Here is a 22,958-nt window from a genome sequence, read left to right as displayed (position 1 = left end):
CGAGTATATCAGCTTAGGGTACAGTTAAATATTGCACAGCACAATTGAAATGAAATTAATATCAGTGAAAGAATTTACATGATCGGTTCATTATGTTTTTAAGATATATCCGAACGACAAACAAAACAATAAAGTAACAAACTTTACCTCTTATACAATTAATATGGATATGTACCTGTGTTATGCACAGACAGAGGAATATGTCCCTGTGGTATAATAGACAGCCAGGTTATTCCCATAGCCACGCTAATGAAATGACCACCATATTTACCTGCGTGTTAATTACTCACTTACTTAAATGGAGTAGGGACTTAATTGTGTTTTGTTGCAAACGTACAATGGACCACGTATTTATGTTTGATATAAAATCCACATATTAGAATTTATCATTTTCCCATGCCATTAGGAAAATAATATGTCTCTTATTTGGCATTTTCATAGTAATTTTTATAATTGTTGGAAAGCAGTTTTGCTCCTTTTTATAATGGACCTCGCGATCCTTTAACCATCAGTTTTCTAAAATATTTAAAAGGCTTATTGTGTCTTTTTAAGCACGATGATTGATCTTAGAAGTAAGGTATGCGGAATAGGCAATTAATCCTTTATTATTTCAATTTATATGACTAGTGCGACTGTACTTCATATCTGATTTGAGGCCATAATATAGAACACGGAATGTTAAAAAATTCCTCACCTGAATTTTAAGCCTAAGGCCTAGTTTACTCATATGTGCAATTAGTCATACTTATACATATATATAGTTACATTATAATAACTTCAACAATTCTTTGTGCAGTGCTTTATGTTATCATTTTATCAATAGATAAAGCAGCACGTCCAACAAATACTGTAGCTGTGATAACGGTCCGCCATTTTGTAGAACACTATTCTCTCTCACTGTCCTTCATTGGTAGTCTTGTTCTTACAGCTGAATTCTTTTTTTTAGTAAAAACCAAGATGGGTCTCTGCTTTTCGTTTGACTGTGGGGATTGCGACGTTTGTTGCAATCCTTGTTGTATGGCGTTAGGTGCGTGCTGCCTGATTCCTTGTCTATGTCCGAATGCCTGTGGGCAACAACAACAGCCACCTCAAACAGTCGTGGTTCACCATCCGCCAGTGGTGGTCGAGCAGCCACCTCCTCCACCAGGATACTACGGACCTCCGCCGCCAGGGCCGTACCCAGGCTACGAACACGGCTACCCGCCTCCACCACACGGGTACCCACATCCGCAGCCGGGATACCCACAGTATCCAGTAGGAAGATAATCTCTAGTCTTGTTGAGGTGAGTTTTGGTTACTTTAATCATTTTTATTAGTGGACGACCCTAAGCTTACTGTAAAAATAGTCGTATCTTTAGTACCTATATTTTTTTTTTGTTTAGGTAAGCAGGAAAAAGTAAGTCGAAATGTATTACAAGTCCGTTTCTTTTTGTGTTAATGGTAAAATTTTATTTGTTCAATAAAAGTGCTACGTACCTGATAAGGGAAACTATACACTTAGTACAAAGTTTAAGTTTTAATCAATATTTGTAAAGAGTTGATAAAAATGTACTTACATTTTTTATAAATTTTTAAAGATATTTTAGTGTTGGTTATAATAGACGGACATTGTGTGTGTGTGGTTTCTGGCAAAATAGAATAGGACTACCCCAAGAAGCGCTGGTATTACCACTGTCACGTTCATGAAGTTAGTAGACCTGAAATAAGCTATTGTAACAGTTGAGGATGTAGTCGGGAATAAATACGCAATGATAAGACAGAAAGAGAGGAGACTATATTATTTCGTTTATTATAAGCAAATAAACTCAATTGGTTATATTTTTATAACATGTTTTCTTATAAGAGAAGCACTAAAAATATAGCTGAGAGTTTTAACACAGGGGTTTTCAGTGTTGCCATAATGAATGTTGTATGTTATTTCAGTCAATTACATTGTAGTCATTTATGGTAATGTTTCACGTGATTCACACTAATCAGTTAGTCATACACACTACATAATGCGGTGGCTTCTTAAAGTGATAAAAACAATATAACCTACGTATCTTGTTTATCTAAATTAATGAAATTATATACCTATCTAAAGTTTTATCTTTATCGAAATACATAAATAATGCGAAGGGTATTCTGCCTTCAAAGTCAAGCTGGAGTACTGATTAAATAAACGTTCGATAAGGTTTATGAAATAATTTAATTTCTAATTAAAGCAATTTCCAGGTTAGTATCTGCCTTATTTTTCTGGTAATTAATGAATAGTAGAAATTTCTTATACGAATTGTCATGGATATAAACAAGATTTAAATATCCTTCTTGAAGTGAAAGCATAACTTCGAGTGTTTATGATGTTTTTATATACTTTTTTAAAATGTTTCATAAGTAACTTGTCAATTTATGTTTTCCTGTTTTATCTGCTAAGCCATCCCTGAATCCAAATATCATGTTATCTTGACACTATTTTGAAATAATAGCATACTAACTTTCACCCGCAGCTTCGCTCGCATATAATCAATTACCCGTCTCCGTAGGAATAATAAAAAGTGTCCTATGTCCTTTTCCAAGGTCTCAACTATATGTGTACCAATTTTCACATCAAACAAATAAATTTACATTAGCATTTTTTTAAATTACAATACTATCAAACTAATACCTATCCCAGACGTGACCATATGTATGTTTGTATGTATCAAACTAATGCGAAGCTGTAAATACTAAACAAGGGTTTCCGAGACCGTGTAAGCTAACAAATCATCTTCTCTATTTCCAGAATGGGTTGTAACATCTCGTGCCGTCCCTGTTGCTGCTGCTGTATCCCCTGTCTCTGCTGCGATTGCTGCGGAGACCCTCCTCGCACCGCCGTGGTGCACCATCACCACGTCACCACAGTTCCTCAGCCTCAAGTCATCATCAACCAGCCACCACCTCCGTATAGATAGAATATTCTGTTGTTAAAAGGATGTTTTTTACGTTATTAGGTACATGATTTTGTCGATCAATTTACTATGAAGATCGTTAAATTGCTGGCAGGCAGTTACCTCTGGTTAATAATAGAATTCGGAATAATGTAAGACTATAGAAGTGGTAAAGTACCTACCTACTGGTGAATGTGACGTGGCACCAAACAGTTTCGTCAGATTCTGCACAGAATTCTGACTATTACAACTGCACAGATTACAAGTAGGTACAATATGGTATTTCTCTTGTTTTATATTATTCCGGCTTATGGGATATCAACATACGTACCGAAAATTAATTGGACTAAACAAAACTTTTCGCGACACAAACTATTATAAGTATGTTTATTTACCTAGATAAATCATAATTTAGTTTATGAACTTCTACAGGTATTGATTTAAGGTTTTTGTTGTAAGTTTTAACTATCTAATAATTAGTTTGGATTTGGAAAATTAGACATTCTTTCCTTAGCCAGCTAGGCTTTCTAACAGGAACGTCTTGCTATTAGGGTTAACTTTGTGTTATTATTTTTTGTAGCAACCATGGGGTGCATTTTCTCCAAAGTCAAAATTCATCATTTTCAATCTACTTCAATAAAAAAATTATATAAATAAAAACTGGGTGGAATACTTACTTAAATTTGGTAGGTTCTAGTTTTGTTAAGTTAGTTTTGTGTACACAATTCACCACTAGTTAATTTAGAAATAACATTCCTATTTATGACAAAGCTTCGTAATGTTTTCAAACATTTTAATCATAGCAAACATACAGCAGTTTCGTGGCATTTAGTTAGCGTAATCTTCGTACAGGCGTTGTTAAACTTAATAAAATTAATTAGTATATATTATTTTTTAATCATCCATCCAACATCATAAAAAAGATATTACTTATAGGTATATAGCTAAATATTTAATTGAAATTTAAAAAATATCATTTATTTAACCTCAATCTTTTTAGTTATAACTTTGTAAATATTTATTGCTCTTACGCGTTTAGCTCATTATCCTTGGTACATATATAAATGGATTATCCTGTATATATAGCAAGCAGTTGTACATAATTCCTATAGATCCGATTTCACATGTTATAGTTTTAAGGTACAATAATGTTTTTAAATAAGTACAAGCACACATTTTTAACCGATTTCAAAAAAGAAGGAGATTTTCAATGCGACTGTTTTATTATGTTATATTTAACTTGTTGTTTTTAAAATTTTTATTGATATTTTCTCGTACAGCCGGTGGAATTTGATCCGATTTGTAAGGCTATATTACAAAAAAATATTTTTAATGATTTTATTGTATTAAATAAATATTTTTAGAAATGATCATACAAATGTGAAACAGGTTTGTGGTCACACTTGTTTATTGTAATTAGGTTCCTTTATTAGAACATATTTATGGCATAAATAGCAATTCTAAAATATTTTACTTAATATAATAGAATCTAATGTATATTCTTTATCTACGTATAGTTAAGTAGGTATATTTTTTATAAATTAATTAATCGATTGTATTGGATAAAATAAATTTGAAAGATTTAATATTGATGTTTGAAATCTGACTCTATTCGATTCATAAATTATGTTTAGGTGTATACCTTTATTTGTGAAAAAGAATCTCACAGCCCCGATGTAGATACTTGTAATAAAAAATATCTAGGTGGAAAGTACTCTAACAAACTATAGTATGCCTGCGACCGCGGCTTCGTTAGCGTTGGACAAAAATTCCCATTAATTTACATTCTCGCATGTATGTATTTCGGGCACACCATTGAACTACTAAGAGGGTGATGAATGTGAACAAAGTGAAAGATGTAAGCAAAGGTGTTTTTTACACTGAGAACTTGAGAACCTTTATAAAGAAATATTAAGCGCGACACATGATGATACGTAACTCAGAAAAGAGTAATTCATTACTGGTTTAACTATAGCTCTCGTGGGGTTCAAACCTGCGTAACATAAATATTGATCGAGATTTACGACGTTCTTACAGCGAGGAAAAACATTCAGGCAATTGAATGTATTGGCTAAGTGCCGTATGGTTCCTCTCTTTCTCACGGATTTCGAAAAGGGCGACTAAGGGATAGGCCTGTAAACTTGAGCTTCTTCTTTTAGGCGATAGGCAAGCAACCTGTCTCTGTTTGAATCTAAATTCTATCATTTAGCCAAACAGTTGAACGTTGCCTGTCAGTTTTTAAAGACTGTCGGCTCTGTCTACCCCGCAAGGGATATAGACGTGATTATATGTAATGTAATGTATGTAGTTTCCAAGCTGTGCTAGGTTCTCTAGTTAATAAGGTCACAGACACCAGTCGGGCATAGCTTCCGCATAATTGATAGGTTTATCGATTTTTGGATTGTGGTCATATCTGGACCTTTCCGTATGAGGGCGCATAATGTTAAACTCAGGGTAACAAAAATATAATCACGTCTTCATCCTTGCGAGGTAGATATAACCGATAGTCTTGAAAAGAGTGAAACGCAATGTTCAGTTCTATGACCTAACGATGGAAATTAAATTCAAAGGAAACATGACTAAAACAAAAATAGTCATCATTGACTAATGATGCATCATATAGAAGAAAATATGATTCGTACTGATATATCTCGTTGTCCATGGATTTATCGAAAAAGTGAGTATGTTACTAAGTATACCTTTATCTAAAAAGATAAACATGCTTGGTAAAAGTTACAGTTTTACCTATAACTTTGGTCGAGTAAGACACGCAAAAAGGCAATATTTATAAATAATTTTTAAAATATTTGTATCTAATACATAAATATTGCAACGATTTAATTGGATATAACACTATTTTTAAGGTAAGTTTATATTTAACGTAACTATCAATATAAGTAAATAAATGCGAGGTAACTATTTACTTCAAGCAGCAATATGGATTTTGAAATTAAGAATATTTGTGAAATGTTAGTAATTTCGATAAGTCTTATAAAATAATAAATTTTGGAAAAGGACTTATTTTTATGTCGATATCTTTTTATATTTTTTTCGAAATGTCCGAAAATTTCCCGTGTTCTTGGGTTTGAATTAATCAGTAAGTTAGTAATAAAGAAAGACTATGTACGGATCTACTGGAACAAATTAAATAAGTAGCAACTTTGTGCAACAACTTTTATTGTAACACTCCTACATTTGTATTTGTGTACATGCGTAAATAAATAAATTGTTAGAAATTAATAATACTCATATTAACTTAAATTATTTTTGCCGCATTGAATGCCTTATAAAATATATTCAGTTATAAGAAAATAAAGGTTTAATGACATAAAATACTCTTAAAGTTGCATACAGTTTATTACAAGTAAAAGTTACCGCTAGGTCTAGAAACTTAGCACGGAGGTCTAAGAGAGGATTCTCGGAAATTGTAAAAATACACCAATTTGCCTCTTGTTAATCATTCTTGTAAAATATGACAAATGTTTCCAGTAAAACATATCTTTTGATCAAAATCAGTTGACTGACTCTTCTCTTTAAATTTTTTCCTACGATGCATCAGGCAATAGGTAGTTTTTGCATGGTATACGGTACGTCAGAATAACGAGGATCACTATATTTCAGTATGGGTTGTAACTTCTCTTGCCGTCCTTGTTGCTGCTGCTGTATCCCTTGCGTTTGCTGCGACTGCTGCGGATGCTGCGCTGACCCTCCGCCGCGTCATGTCGAGACTCACCATCACCACGTCACCACGGTCCCTCAGCCACAAGTCGTTGTACACCAACCACTCGTCACCTCCTAGATGGACCTTGAAAAAAAATCTACCAGCCGAGAAACTGACTGCCGGCAAAGCCTTATTAGTTTTAATGTGTTTAAGTTATAGGTTATCGTTTAAAACTATTATAAGTATAAATACCTCTATGAACCCTGAAACATAAAGAAAGTTAGAAATCGATATGATCTACCTAATCTAAGCTAAGCTTTGGATGGACTGATAAATAGAATTTTGTGGTTAACTAAATGCTGGGTAGATAGCAACTTCCATGATGCTTCAAAATGACAGATGCACCAACCTTAAATGTTTGTTTTTATTGAGGACTCAAAAATGTACAACACTATACCATGCCTGGTTCTCTCAAGGTAATTGTAAGGGACTATGGATGTCTACTTGATCTGATTCTAAAAAAGAAGGTCACATGTAATAACATCTCAGTATCGCTCTTTATTCAAATACTGTCATCTGTTACAATCTGTACAAGTTAGGATTATTTTTCTTTTGTAACGTCAGTAGGAAAAAGATATTAAAAGTCTTCAAAAAAATTCTGTATTTGATGAATTAAATATCATCTAGTTATTTCAGAACACACTTAAGTATCTCATCTATTAAAATATGTTATCTTAGATCAACATACTTCCTTATAACGATTGATTTTCATTATTTTCTTAGACCCTTTAAATGGAAGAGGGCTAAAGATACTTGATAAATATATCTTCCGATCGAATCTTTTGAAGCGTTAACAATTTGTTTTTAATAGTTTTTTTACCCAATCCGTCTACACAATTGGTTTCGACCTTGCGATGGTACTGCTGGTGCAAATACATCGCAAGAATCAATTTGTAACAGGCACACGTAGCGGACGCACCAACAAGTGAAATTGAAGAACGCAGCGATTTCCAATCCATATGATAACAAAAGTTGATAAGAAAATTAAAGTGTTTGTTTTATGAAAATTATTATAATGTTGATAAACTGTGACTAGAGTTCTTATTTAGTGGTTATTTAGGTAAGTAAACGAATGAACCATTTGTTAACCAGTAAACCAACAAATGCATTTGTTGTTATTATTTACGAGACTTGTTTACTAGACCTTGAAAGACCAGCTACACACATTTATTTACGTTGAAAACTTAGGCTATCAGGTTGTTGCAAGCATGTGTGAACATCATAATGAAAAGCAGTACGTCAACACCTTAAGGTTCAGTGCAACCTGAAAACTTATAAAAATGACCCTATTTCCATTATATAATATTTTTTAAAATCCTTCAATCGAGGCTCAATATTTTTCCGATTTCAATGGTGACAGTGGAAAACAATAGTTAGATAGAGAATATAAAAAAACAATCTAAAATCACTTGTCTCCCAATCACAGAAATAGGAATAAATAGTCCAATTTCTGTGCTCGCAAACTTGTCAAACAGATTTTGACATACTTTAGTAAATTTAGGTTGAGATTTGACACAATAAATTTAAATGGCAATATTCTACAGGAAACATCATCCCCTGCTACCGTGTTCACACAGCGTTTATGAAAATTATTTTTAGGATGGGTTTCAAAATCACTGTGAGACCGTTCTGTTGTTGCTTCATCCCTTGCATTTGCTGCAAGTGTGTCTGCGAATCTGAAACGGAGATTTCACAAGAATCCAGGGACCGACCAATCCCTGAACCTCCCCCGGCCTATTGCGATGTACCTTTGAAAACTGACTTCCCTCCACCTTACACGGAAAAGCCTGAAGGAGGTAATAAGTAAGATGTCACAACATGTGACAACAATGTGCATGAGGCAGATGTAGGTTAGTAGATATTATGAACTTTTATTTCTTCTATAGTTTGCTTCCACGTTGATCTAAAATGCGAATAAAAAACATAGTGTGTGCGACATCCCTTCACGTGCAGATTGTAAAAGTCAATCAAGCAATTACATTTTGGTAAATCTTAGGTTAATTTATTGGAAAACTTAATGATAAAGTGTCTAGATCGTCAACCACTGACCATAAGACATCTCTACTATTTGAACCACTTTTCTACTTATATTATCTAAGAAGTTCAGAAACAGATTATTCCACTTTCGGAATAAGTTCAGTGGTTTCAAATCACTCCATAGATTATAGCAATGTCCATATGTTTGATGTCTATATCTATATGTATGTAATTTATACTTAGATCTTTAAAACTACTCATCGGATTTTGATGTAGTATTTTTTTACTAATAGAGTAATTCAAGAGGTAGTTAATATGTATAAATGCTTCCGGTGCGAAGCTAGTAAATAATAAATAAAAAAAAAATTGAGTATGCACTAGATGATTTATGAAAACTAATAACTTTTTTTTCAGTACCTACGGGAGGGCGTCTTTGTTGTAGCATTGAGTCGTTTCACTCGTTTGAGGACCACTTGAAAATTCCACTCTCTTTATAGAGCTCTCTATAAAGAGCGCGGCCCTTTTTCCGATTTATGATGAAACCTATGTTCACATATGTTTTGGTTATGTTTAAAATAAGTAAAATATTATGTAATTAATGTATATATATATATGTGTTTTAATAATTAAACTGAGTATTCGTCTGTAATAGCAGCTTTTTCGATCTGAGTTAAGTCAAGAGTCTGAGGAAAAATTTATTAGGTAAGAAGAAAGCTACTATCTATTACTATTATTTTTTAAAGTACCTACATATATGATTCTCTTTCGATTGGTATGACGTGTAAAATCGTTATCCCTTACAGGGCAGAAAGTGTCAAATCTTGGAAAAACTCAACGCCACAGAAATCAGAATAATGCTCAAAGGCCACATTCATCTTAATGATGTAATTGAGATTTGTGTAATGCTGGTTGTTAGCTCATCGCCTCTCGGAATCTTGCAATTCTACGAGTGTACGAGAACTTATTCTATGAGTCGCCTTTAAGAGTGGTCTTAAATAAAAATAAAATATTTCTTATGACTCATTATTATGACTTCTACACCTGTGTGTATAGCGATTTAGCCTGTACTTATGCTATCTTGCTTTATCGATATCGGCAGTATAGCGATATTATCATTGCATATTTATACTTAGCCCCTCAACAATCCAACTGAGTAAACTAAATAGTCGAAATCAGCCGTATTATGTACTAAGTTTGGTGAATCTTTTTAAAAACTTCATACATCATTCACATTTGCACAAAGGTCAGTAATAGATGTAATATTTGATTAAAAGCTGCTATTAGACTGGGTTTATCCTAGACTGGCTGAAAGAAAAAAAAACAAAGGTAGAAGAAAAACTTAAATATGTAGGTATGTCTGTTCATTTCAGATAAAATACTGAGGCTAAGAAGTCGTCGTCTTACAGTCTTTTAAGGTCTGATGGATCTATCTTCCCTGTAAGGGATAAAACCATTATCGTATGTAAATTAATTACACTGCACTGGAAACTAAAAGTAGTTAAAAATAATTCAGAATAAAAATTAGTATTGCTAAGGTACTTTCCTTTTATGTGGATATTACATGCATACATAAATCATGCCTTTTTCCCGGAGGGGTAGGTAAAGACACATCTTTCCACTTGCCACGATCCCTGCATACTTCTTTCGCTTCATCCACATTCATTACAGGACCCGAATATAACGAAAAACTACTATAAACTTATTATTTACTTAAATTTTATAGTACCAACAATATTGATACTATGTCCAGACTTAATACTAAATGTATTATCTGACAGTTAACCTTTACATAAGTAGATTAAGTGGGTGTTAGGTAAAGTAATTATCGGATGTTTTTAGGGTTCCGTACCTAAAAGGTAAAAATGGGAACCCATTTCTAAGCCTCCGCTGTCTGTCTGTCCTCCCGTCTGTCACCAGACTGTATATCATAAACCGTGATAGCAAGAAAACTGACATTTTGACAAATTTTTTTTGCCTCCATACAAAAAATACTAAAAATGAAAATATTAAGGGGTTCCCCATGCAATGAATTGTTGTTTTGGTATTTTTTCTCAATATTAATAATAGTTACAGGTATGTAGTGGCTTTAAATTTTCACAGATTTTTTAAACTGAAATTCAAAATAAAAATAGATTATTTACTAAACGGAGGCTACCACACAAGAAAAGCAATTTTTTTATACATAGGTACGTTTGTGCGCGACTCGCATTTGGCCACTTTATTTTTCCTCCTGGCGTAAATCCCGATCACATCCTCACCTCTCCTCCTCAAACCTGGATGTACTTTATGACCATGAGCCTGGTTTGTTTAGGTCAGGTTTACACGAATCGACTTCAGTCTGACCACCGCAACCTTTTCAGGGAAACCTAAGTCATACTCGTATTGGATCATGGTAATATCTGCACTCAATGAAGAAGCCTATTCCCTAAGACGCCTTATACGACATTCATAGGAAACAGTTGATGAATCCCATTACTCTGATGTTTTTACTCCACTGCAGAGAAAGGGTTATGTTTTAATGTTATTTACTACATATTTTTAATATTTTCAGCATGGGGCTCCTTTTTTCTTGTTGTTGGGGTCCACCGCATTGTGGTCCACCTCATTATGGTCCACCGCACTACGGGCCTCCCCACCACGGCCCACCACACCATGGCCCACACCATCAAGGCCCACCTCACCACAGACCGGGACCTCATGGGCCTGGAAGATGGTGATCGTATCAGAAAAACAATGAATTTATGTTTTTGTTAAAAATATTTTATTTTTAAGTTAAAAGAATACCTATGTAATTATTTTACGGAATTTTAGTATACTTTTTTTTATCTTGTCAAATCAATAAATTAAAATTATTATAATTGGAGTACCCGCGGCCTCTTCGGAAAGTTTATAATATAAGCAAAAATTTCTGAACGGATTTTCATCAAACTACTAAACTACTTACTGCAAAGTAATATCATATAGACATTGGAATAAAATAATAATAAAAAGTTTGAAGTCGCGTGCAACAGCTAGTATTTATTTGTAACAAGACCGCGGGCTGAATTAGAGACATTAGGTAATTTGGTTACGATTGGCAAAACTTTCATCACATTATTACTTACCAAAATAAAAAAACTACTATATACATATGTAATTCGTTACTGTAATATGATTATTGTTACAATACCATCATTATATGCTTATCAGCAATAGACCTCTGACATAGTGTTTTTAATAATTTGTTTTACAGGATGATCAATATTCAGTTCGATTATTTTTTTATATTGATTGTAACCGTCGTATCAAAAGAGAACAACTCGTTACTCACTATGGTCCACACTTAAATGTAAAAAACCCCGCGTGCATCTTTTCAAATTACTCATACAATATAATAAACGTAAACCAAGTTATTTTTGGGACAAATAACACAGATTGAGCCAGTCCCAAAGTTAGTTCGAGACTAGCATAATCGTTAACTAGCATTCCATAACACATATGGAAATCTAGTTAACGATACTATGAACTTCACTACATATAATATTATAAAGAAATTATTGTAACACGTGAAAAATACAGGTTTTTTGGTTGGTTTTTAAAAGCCTTCTTAATTTGTTAGTTAATTTTAGTCAAATGGCTAATTGGCTCTTTAAATTTTTCTGCTCACATCTCTTTATCCTCCGGTACATTAGGGATTTCCAAGATATTTGAAAGATTGCAATTCGAAGGAATTCGGTATAAAATTAATTCTGATTTCGTTGGTGAATATTTTAGTTGGCGTATTTAAATCACCCTTATATATTTTCTAGCCAAAAGCCTGATGAAGCAACGTCAAACCAAATCATATCAATTATGCATGTAATAGGGAAACAAATAATAGAAGCACCATATATTTTCGGTAATTACCCGCAATGTAACCCATAAATTTTGTATGTACATATAATTCAGCGAAACGTAGAACATCCTGCTGCAAGCAATGCTTACTCTGCTTAACTTCGATATACTCCCACTGTTCGTAGATCGCAACGCACGTAATCATGTTGCAAAAACTATTCATCATTTCTTTTGGTAAGAAAATTTTGTTTTCTGCCTCACCCTTTTATTTTTGCATGTTCAGGGCTGTGACCGGGAGCCATATTTGCTGTCTTCTTTTTCCGTTTTCAAGTGAAAATACTCCTAAATTATTCAGAATTTTAAGAAAAGCTTTATAAATTAATTATATTCTTAGAAATATTTGTTTATATTTTTGTTACTAATACGTCAAGCTTCCGTTTTATTTAGATTTTTTCATCACCACCCAACCCTGGCATTTATCTTTGCTCCCCGTCCCACTTGTGACCATGATATAGACAAGAAATACACCGTGTGATTACCGAAAAAAGGATTTTCTCAGAGAAAACATAAATTTAAAGATTACAAATAAAAATTATGTTTTCAGGTGTATCCATGGTATTGTGTCGTCATGTTCAATTTTTTTGAAAAGATTATACTTATTTTGTGGAATTTGACGCTTTTTACAAATTACACGCAGAAAGTAATTTGGATTGGTATACTGCATTTTTTAAGTGTACAAATGAAGGTTCACAGCTTTTCTATCCAAAGGCTCCTGAAGAATGGCGAATCGTTAACACTTTAATAGAAGCACAAGATTCTTTGAGTTTCAACTTTACTTCTATTTATGTAGGTATTCGAAACGAAGGGATTGAGGACTTCATAACTGTTGATGGTAAGCAAACCCTTAAAACACTCTCGTAATAAAATTGTATAACGTAATTTTTGCGTATTCTGTGCTATTTAGCACGGCAAAATGTGTACCTATATATAAAATAGGTAACGTATATGGGTTTTCGTTTAACGCGTACGGATTCACGAGCATACGCTGGGTTTCTATAAAATGAAAAGTTCAACTAACTCAGTGATAGGTTAGTTAAGCTACAATTCTTAATTTGATACCTAGCAGATTACAGGACAATGAACAGGACTATTCTATAAATATGTTTGTATATATCTTTGACTACGATCTAGACTAGATCTCTGATTTTGTCTTTTATCTCGTTCACATTTTAATTGTGGCCCACCGATGTTATATATTCGGTATTTACATTATTTAATATAATTTTTATATCAGACCGAAGTATATTTATTGTAGGTACTATTTTAAATAAGTTAAACAGTACAATAAATTTAAAATTACGAGTATTTATTGGTAATGATAAAAAAAAAGAATTTTGTAAATTGACACTTTTTAGTGCAAAGTTCTTTAATAATGGTAATAGAAAGTTTTAAGTGTTTTTTTGCTTTATTCATGTTTGTTTTCCTAATGTGTATAATTTAAATTTACAGGTAACACGACTCCATTTCCATTATCAAACTATGAATATCCTTTATTCAAGTTTTGCACTACCATGAATATTCAGACAGGATTATTATCCGCCGATAATTGTAGGAGTCTCGCCCTAAACCAAGACAGTGAGGATGTACCGTTCGTTTGTAAAAAGGTTGAAGACATATCATGCCCTACTGTTGATCGTGGTAAGTTTCATATATCTATTCTATCAATAATATATAAAAAATAAACTGACTGATTGACGTACAACCCAAACAGCCCAAACCGCTGGTTAATAAACAAGATTTCCCGAAATTCCCGCGGTAACTTTCGTTTTACGCGGTGCGAGTAGGTAGTCTTTTTATTTATGTCACCCTGATTTAGTGTTCATAGTTAAAGCCCGTCATCTATAAGTTCCCATAATCTTCAAGACTAATATTTACAAAATGTTTTTTATAGTGTAAAATGAAGCAAAGTACTAGGTATGCATATTAATTAGGACAATTTAAAAAAAATACTGCTTATAAATTATTATTAAAAACGAAAGGCCCTATCTATGCACTTTATAACTCTAAATTAGCAGTGTGATTTTCTCTCCAGCCGAGGCTAGTTTAATTAGTATACATAATGCTCTTTTCATTCAAGACTGATTTTTGTATTGTATAAAAATTCCTGAGGGATGTCTAAGTAAAGCAAATTATATAAGCATAATTGTCCCGTATCTATCTATTTACTATCTATCTATCAAAGGTGCGATATGTGGACTTATGATAGTAGCATTTTCTAACAGTCAACCTTTAGAAAGTAGCAAACAGACAAATAATCCGGTGTTTTCAAGAGTAAGGGAAAAATATACACAAATAAATAGTAAACATACTTAAATAACTATATTGATACAACATATATGTATAAATATTATTCAGATGATAAATTATTACGCCGTTTGCTTTATGAGTGAGAAGGAATGTACCTTTCTCTTCAAATTATGCCTATCCTTCAGAATACTTTTGAGAAAATGTTATCAATCACCTAATTATATGTTCTAGAATATAAATATGTGAAGGAAAATAAAAAATGCTACAAAGTCAACAAAATTAAACAAACTTGGCAAGAAGCTCTAAATACTTGTGTGATGGAAGGCGGCCTTTTGGCCAGTATTGAAAATGAAATGGAAGCTGATATTTTAAAGAAGATGATCTCGACAGATGAGATGTATCATGCCGGGTTTCGGATGATTCCTCCGAGTACCGAGTACTACACTTTAAAAGGTAAAGTTGGTTTCTTATGCATATGTTATATACTCTCGTATATGCATGTCAGGACTTTTAACTAGTCACAAGTACATTTGACTGAACATATTGGTGGTCAAAAGTTGTTTTGATCGAAAATTATTGGTTATTAGGAGTTTTGACTATCAAAATTTGCAGTTAAAATATATTTTGACTGACACTCTTCGGCAAAAGTAGATCTGACTGCAACAAGTTCGAGTCTCGAAGCTAGACAGCATTAAGGTGATACATTACATGCCATAAAAGTATTCGGCAATTTTTTATTGGTTTGCCCGCCTGCTTTTGGACCACCCATACTGTATGAAGGTAGTTTGAGCATAAAGGTAGGATGAGATGAGTGTCTGTTCTGTCTGTAATGAATATCTCTGCATTGAAAGCGGGCGTGATAATAAATAAATAATAATAATAAGCATTTATTTCTCTCCACAAAATAAATGTCTTAATACTAAGGTACAAAGATTGGAGTACTGCTAAACAGCCTGTTTGTGGGAGCTGACGCTTGTACTAGGTTACGCGTATTACCTGTATTACAAGTCATCAGGCCCCACCTCTTGATTGAGTAATCAAAAACATTGTGAGTACAAAACAAAGAAGAAAATGAGCATGTAACAATAAAACAACTTAAGTAAAAAAAAAATATAAAAAAAAATAGTAGATATTTGTACATGATTATTTTTATTGCACTTAAGTTATTAATAATAAGCTAATCTACTAAAATGAGGCTTTTACCACGATCCCATGTTGTTTAAGTTCTCCCAAAAAGAACAGACGGGAGTCGTTTATTGTAAAAACCGAACTACAAAAGTCCTGGATCATGGTTGTAGGCACGTCCTGGGTTCCTCTCCAAAGAGTTGTGAAGAAATAGAAACTAAGACACGGGATGTGATGATGACATTGATGTTGTTTATAACATTATTTTTTATTTTTCAGGGAAACATATTAAAGATACGTATTCAAACTTTTACGATAGAAATGAAAATTTTATATACGGTTCTATTTACAACTCTAGAGACAATTTGTATTTAAGAACACAGGGACACGATGAAAAATATCAGTTTGTATGCGAAATGGAAGTTTGATTTGAAACCTGAGATTGCATTTAAATAAAACTTATGTGGTTTTTGTAATACCAGTGCTCATCAGCCAGAATGACTTGTTTTATCCGTTGAAAATAAACTTTTTAATATGTAAATTATATAGTTTTATTGTATTACATGCATACATATGATCCCTGACGTAGTAGACAGAGCCAACAGTCTTCTGAAAATGACATTTGCAGAAGAGTAGTTACGGCTTAATGATGGAACTGAAATTCAAAAAGTGATAGGTTGCTAGCCCAACGCCTTAAAGAAGAATCTCAAGTTTATTTGCTTTTTCTTTGATGGACTTTTACAATCTGCTCGAGAAGAGAAGCAGCTGGTGCACACTGCTGATCGCTGCCAGACTCGATTGATTGTCGATGTAGCGGCTACACTCGGCATTACTGTGACAGGCGCGATCCCACCTTGCCGAGTGTAGAGTCAATTGTTATAATAAGTTTATTGTTTTAATGTATTTTAATAAAAATTTAATGTATTTAATAATGTTATGTCATATTATATGGGTCTTGTAACATGTAATAAATAAGTGAAAAAATTTACTGTCTGTAATTGTATCATTAAGCCAAATAGCTGAACGTGGACATTCAGTCTTTTCAAGACTGTTGGCTCTGTCTACCCCGCAAGGGATATAGACGTGACCAAATGTATGTATGTATGTAAATTTACTGTCCTGCATGGAAGCTATTATTGTATAAAATTAATTACTACATAACCTGAATAAACTTGTGACTTAATGTCTGAGCTTTAAAGTATGCTGAGGGGGCAATTGGAAAAACACTTTGATGACTCAACAGTCTAATTACTCCCGGTGACACCCTCACCTCTTTGTGGAGGAGCCGTTTTTGGTTCCTGGATTGGGTAAATCAGGGTTTTACATGAAGCGACTCACGTTTGAATTCCGCAACCTTTACAGGGGAACCTGACCCATAGGATCATGGTAAAACCTACATTAAATGATGTGCCTTAGTTGCCTTTTACGATATCCATGGAGAAAAAGAGTGAAATTATTCTATTAAAGCGCCTTAATGAAGCTTAATCAGTGTCATGGGTATTTAAAATATTTAAAAAAATCAGAAATTCCATATATGTTGAAATCTTTACTTTTTTGTTTTCGACGGGGTAATAATTTTACGGACTCCCACTCAGGTCATCACCAATCATCATCACACCCGGGAGAGTCGGGGACTGCTGGAAACTAGTCTGTCAGCCTACCCACTTAAATCCCTTTTTGCATGTATGGTTGAGTACAGTTAAGATTTAAACAGATATTGTTGAAACCTTGGGAAACAGTCAGTAACCTATATAAAAGGAAACATATATACATGAAACGAAGTGAATGTTTTACCGCAGTTACTATGGATTATAACGATTATTATGTGATTTCCATGAATTTAATGTTCTAAAGCGTCATGCACACACATTAAGAGAAAGTAACGTTTAGCTGGAAGCTTAAAAGCAGCGATAAAATAATTTTTGAGAGTTTGAGACAATATAAGGAAACTAAATAATATAATTTTGTTCTTTGCTATATCGTCACTTTTGGTCGATTTATTGTCCCAACCACTAAATAAACATTTAATTTTCTTACAAAGATATGCCATTAAATCATTCCTATGTATGATTAAGCATTGGGCGTAGGTAAGTACTAATAGATATCGATAATGTTATCAATCGCGATATGATGCATGACTTTATCAACAAATCTTATCTGGAATTCGCCTAGTGTCGGAACATATAGCTAAGTATGAACTTATGTAAATACTTTAATACTCAGTTGTTTCCACTTACTTTTGGAGTAACCACCTCATTAAACTGTAAGTACAGTATTATTTTTTTTTAAATCAGTATTTATGGTGGCTGCCGTCAAATCATATTAATTAATATATTTGTATACCTATTGATATCGTGAAGGTGAATAAGAAAGCACTTGATAAGCTTGCACTAGATAAATAAGCACTAAATTTTCCTCGTGAACCAACTGATATGAAGAACTAGTTGTGTTATTATGATTTTTATAAATTATTCCTCTAATGCAAGCTCCCATATATATGTCTGGTAGCAAAGTAAAACATAGTGAGTGATAGCAGGGAAAGGTTTCTTCTTTAGGCGATATACTAGCAAACTGTCGTCTATGTATCTATATTTCAATTCCGTCTAAGCCATCCAACTGAACGTGGCCCTTCATTCTTTTCTAAACTGTTGGCCCTGACTACCCTATAAGGGATACAGAAATTACGAATGTGTGAATGTTTCTATATATTAATAAAATAACCTTCATCCTTTGTAGGAGTCCACAATGGGTGCTTGTTGCAGCTGTTGTGACGACGCTCCCGGGGGCGGAGTCAACGTGGTGGACCATGCTCCTGGGGGAGGAGGCTACCCTGAACCCGTGATGGTGGTGGACCAGCCAATGGGAGGGGACAACGTCGGAAGATGATGTTCACACAATTGATGATATAATTGTTAATATTAAATTATTTGTTAAATTTTTTCATAATATTTTTATTTGTGCAGTGAATCATTACATCACTTTTAGTAGTAAAACAAAGTCGTTTCACGATGTCTGTCCCTTTGTAAGTTTTAATCTTTAAAATTACACGACATATTTTGTTGCGGGTTAGATAGAGTGATTCAAGAGGAAGCCAGGCCGAGTCGCTAGTAGTTGGAAAACGCATAGAATTAGGAATATTTTAAGATTATAGAAATGGTAAATACGGTGGATCTGTCGCCGCAACGAATAGTTATGTTGTCACACCATAAAGTTTTCATGTGGTTTCTTAATTCTGACATTTACATACATACATACATACATAAAATGACGCCTCTTTCCCGGAGGGGTAGGCAGAGACTACCTCTTTCCACTTGCCACGATCTCTGCATACTTCTTTCGCTTCGTCCACATTCATAACTCTCTTCATACAAGCTCGGCGGTTTCGGGTGCTTTTGACCTGACCCTTTACCAGGACGTCCTTAATTTGATCAAGATACGTTCGTCTAGGTCTTCCCACTCCGACCTTTCCCTCCACACTCTCCTTGTATATCTGCTTAGTCAACCTGCTTTCATTCATCCTCTCCACATGACCGAACCATCTTAACATACTCTTTTCTATTCCTGTAACTACATCTTCTTTCACATCACAACATTCCCTTATCACGCTGTTCCTTATCCTGTCACTCAATTTCACACCCATCATACTCCTTAACGCTCTCATTTCCACTGCATTTATTCTGCTTTCATGCTTCTTTTGCCATACCCAACTTTCACTCCCATACATTAATGTCGGGACCAACACGCCCCTGTGCACAGGATAATTCTGACATTTATTTGTCAATATTATTTATGAGATTTATTTGTACATACAACTGAGTAAAAAAAACATATTTCCATAGTTTCATGTATAATCTGGACGTTCTAGCAAAGGTCTGGTCAAGAGTACCCGAAACCGACGAGCTTGCATGTAGAAAGTTATGAATATGGATGAAGCGACAGAAATATGCAGGGATTCCTTTTGGTTACTGGTTACAATTTAACAGATATTTTTATAAAAAGAATCATTTAATGTTAATAATATTACATTGACTTAATAACGTGTAATATCTCAAAAATATCACATCTGTAGAGCAGAAAGTTTCGAGAACTGGCCACTTTATCCGACAATCTTGCAAAGAACTTCATAATTTTTGAAAGGCATTTCCACTCCTCCAAACGAAATGTAGCAACAGCCATGGCTAGGGTGGACCTGGAAATATAATAAAAGTAATGAAAGTTTTTTACAAACACCTTACTGAATATCAAATTAAAACTGATAAATACAATATGTGACTTCCTTTTCCCTTACAGGTTACTCAGAATTATAGGAGTCGCGGGCCACGTTTATGTGACAAGTTGTTTGCCCAACGCCTTAACGACGAATCTGAAGGCAATAAGCTTTTCTCTCGAATGAGTTGAGATACCTACTCAATTTTCATTCTTTATCTATTTTTCATTGTTTCATTTTCGCCGTAGCTTCGAATCTGTATAATTTTCAGAAACCCTGCACCTACGTCATTAAAATGATGTGTTGTCGAATATCTCATCCATCTTCTTCTTTCAGGCGTAGAAACCTGTTAGTTTCTTTTGACCACAATCTTGGATTGGGTAAGTCATGTTTTTATACGAAGCGACTCCCGTCTGACCTCCGCAACCTTTTCGGGAGAACTTAAACAATGTAGAATCATGGTAAAACCTTCATTTTAGTCGCTTGTGGAAAGAGCTGGAGTGGTTTTATTTTAAATCCCCGGCATGGGGATCACACGACATGTAGGCAGTGGTTTCGTCTGTGATAATGACCGGATGAATTAATATATGTGTCGTCACATATTCCTTCAAGAGATAAAAAGACAAATATACCTTTCCCGGTGTAATAGAACCTCGATGTGGTACCCTGGCTACGTACAATGGTTCCCCGCTGACAGTATTACCAGCTGGAATTGCTCCTACAGGAACCTGACCGTTGCTGGACGGCAACCACCTCAATACACCGGGATTCGCACACAGCACCTGTAAATATATAATAACTATTTTAGATCCGGTAAAAAAGACATTCTTCAGTGAATTGGAACCGATTTTACCTATTCTGTGATGTACATTGACGCCTCTTTTCCTTGGTTGGCTGTTTGCCATGTTCCTGACATACTTATTTTGCTTCATCCATAGTGAATATAGTGCATATGGATGAAGCGAAAAAAGTATGTTCATGCATGATTGTCGGTATAGCGCAGTCTTGATCAACCTTTAGCTTAACCGTCCCTGATTTACACCATCACGTTACGTCACGGTATGTCCGTCTAGGCCTACCTATACTATTTTTAAATTTAGCGTTTACCTTTTTTTAAGGCCTACTTCTGGCAATTAAAACTAGATGAATGATGATTGACTTGAATAAAATTTTAATCCCATCCAATGTTGTAAATTTAACAAGAGTTTTGTTTTAACGTAGTGGAAAATAGTACATGAAAAGTAAAAATACTCGCCTCGAAATTCATGACAGTCACTTCTTGCCCACCGTACGGGATGTAAGCGCTTCGATGTTTTATGGCCAGCTTTCCGGGCACGTACTCATCGTTGTGACGAGCCCGGATGACCCACAGTGGGCTGCCGTCCCAACCTTCCCTGCCCCCAACGAACGCTTTGTATTCTAAAGATTTAGCAGTCGCCGCTGATGCAGGAATCCAGTCTATGTCAGCTTAAAAAGAAAAATATGTATATTTTGAGATAATTATGTATTTATATTTCGATGGTGAACGAAAGGGAAATGAATAAATGATAAATAATGAATGAAAATGAATAAGTAGTGATGGGTTAATGACAGTACTTACCAATGGATATGATTTGGTTACTTTTTCCTTAAACATTGTGATCCATCGCCTATCCAAATGTTGACCACATTTATATAACCAAACCTGGGTTATTCCATTAGATCGATAGGGATGACATTCAAGTGCCCTACCAATTTGACCGATTTAGTATAAACAAAAGTAAAAGTAATTTTACCTTCACGAAGCTGGACGATAGGTTCCGCTACCACTGGTGGGTGTTGGTACACATTAGTGACGTATGTAGAGTTTGGTGGGGGATGATAGGGCTGCGGGGGCGGGGGGTGGGGGTAAGCTGGTATGTATACAGGCGTCGGCACGTACGTGTACCCTGGTTGACCTGGGTTTGGTGGCTGCTGCCCGAAGTACGGCGGTGGTGGCCCTGCTATTAAAGAAAGCAAAGCAAGGTTAGAACAAGTTTACATACTAACATAAAATCATGCTTCTTTCCCGAAGGGGTAGGCGTGAGACTACATCTTTCATCATAATCCTATTATATCAAGCAAATGGTTTTGAACAATCATGATTTATTATTATTAGGTATATCTACAAAAATTAAAGAAAAATGAAAGGTACAGTAAGTGTACAGTCAACGGCATTAAAACTGTATTTGTCTGCTTACGAATATTTGAACGGATACATGTTTATCTTCCATTTAATATAATAGACACTGTTTCACAAGAAATTAAGATGTTCTGATACAAGAAAATTATACTTTGAATAACATATTCTTTAGAAGCCATGCTATTATTCTATGAATTTGTTTCGTATCAAGGTCAAAATCATAATAAAAATGTCGGAAAAAGCATTAACATTAGCACATAATTGAAAATATTACTATCTAATTTTAGTTTTTAAGATATGTACTTATATTTATATGTTAACAGGATCGGAATTTCTATGGAGCAGACATTATATAAAACTTTACTTACAACCGGACATTTTGTAGATTTTATTGGCAACAAAACAAAAGAGAACAAGGGATTCGCGTCTCACACAACTTTCAGTATAAAACACATTACAATATCAACGACTCACTCTTTATCGCAAATTCTACGAAACGATAAGATTATCACGCGCAACAAAATTATTTATGAACATAATTTAGCTAATTTAATCTTATTGTTCTATTAAGTGACAGTATATTTCTGTCCGGAATCTAACCTGATCTCGTAGGTACGAGAATCAGAGGCTAGTGATAACGGAATTTGTACCTCGTTGTAAAACTCTGTTTTACCCATACTAATACTAATAAGTGTGAGAGTGTGTTTGTTTGTCCGTCTTTCACGTCAAAACCATTGAACC

At 34.2% G+C, this 22,958-nt stretch overlaps 2 protein-coding genes and 1 long non-coding RNA gene across 3 annotated transcripts; 2 read left to right on the top strand and 1 right to left on the bottom strand.

Moving 5' to 3' along the window:
• The first annotated feature begins 5,613 nt into the window (after positions 1 to 5,613).
• On the top strand, positions 5,614 to 9,530 carry LOC132902193 (uncharacterized). The gene is made up of 5 exons (XR_009657039.1): positions 5,614 to 5,770; positions 6,528 to 7,687; positions 8,227 to 8,477; positions 9,019 to 9,306; positions 9,408 to 9,530. It is a non-coding gene; the product is annotated as an uncharacterized LOC132902193 (long non-coding RNA).
• Positions 9,531 to 9,538: 8 nt separating this feature from the next.
• Positions 9,539 to 18,788, top strand: LOC106137678 (secretory phospholipase A2 receptor). Its single transcript, XM_060946298.1, is given in 6 exon segments — positions 9,539 to 9,847; positions 11,156 to 13,309; positions 13,927 to 14,115; positions 14,956 to 15,177; positions 16,129 to 18,112; positions 18,586 to 18,788. Coding segments are annotated over 4 exon segments (858 nt in total). The 5' UTR covers positions 9,539 to 9,847; positions 11,156 to 13,011; the 3' UTR covers positions 16,278 to 18,112; positions 18,586 to 18,788.
• Positions 18,789 to 19,833: 1,045 nt separating this feature from the next.
• On the bottom strand, positions 19,834 to 22,745 carry LOC106137666 (uncharacterized). The gene is made up of 5 exons (XM_060946297.1): positions 22,586 to 22,745; positions 21,832 to 22,038; positions 21,312 to 21,523; positions 20,689 to 20,838; positions 19,834 to 20,038 (listed from the first exon to the last, which is right to left on the bottom strand). The coding sequence occupies exons 1-5, from the start codon at positions 22,593 to 22,595 to the stop codon at positions 19,946 to 19,948; spliced, it is 672 nt and encodes a 223-aa protein (XP_060802280.1). The 5' UTR covers positions 22,596 to 22,745; the 3' UTR covers positions 19,834 to 19,945.
• Positions 22,746 to 22,958: the final 213 nt, after the last annotated feature.

The sequence above is a fragment of the Amyelois transitella genome, chromosome 10, assembly GCF_032362555.1.
Source record: "Amyelois transitella isolate CPQ chromosome 10, ilAmyTran1.1, whole genome shotgun sequence".
Classification (NCBI taxonomy): Eukaryota; Metazoa; Arthropoda; class Insecta; order Lepidoptera; family Pyralidae; genus Amyelois; species Amyelois transitella.
Note: the sequence above shows the minus strand (reverse complement) of the source record. Positions and strands in the feature narration are given on the sequence as shown.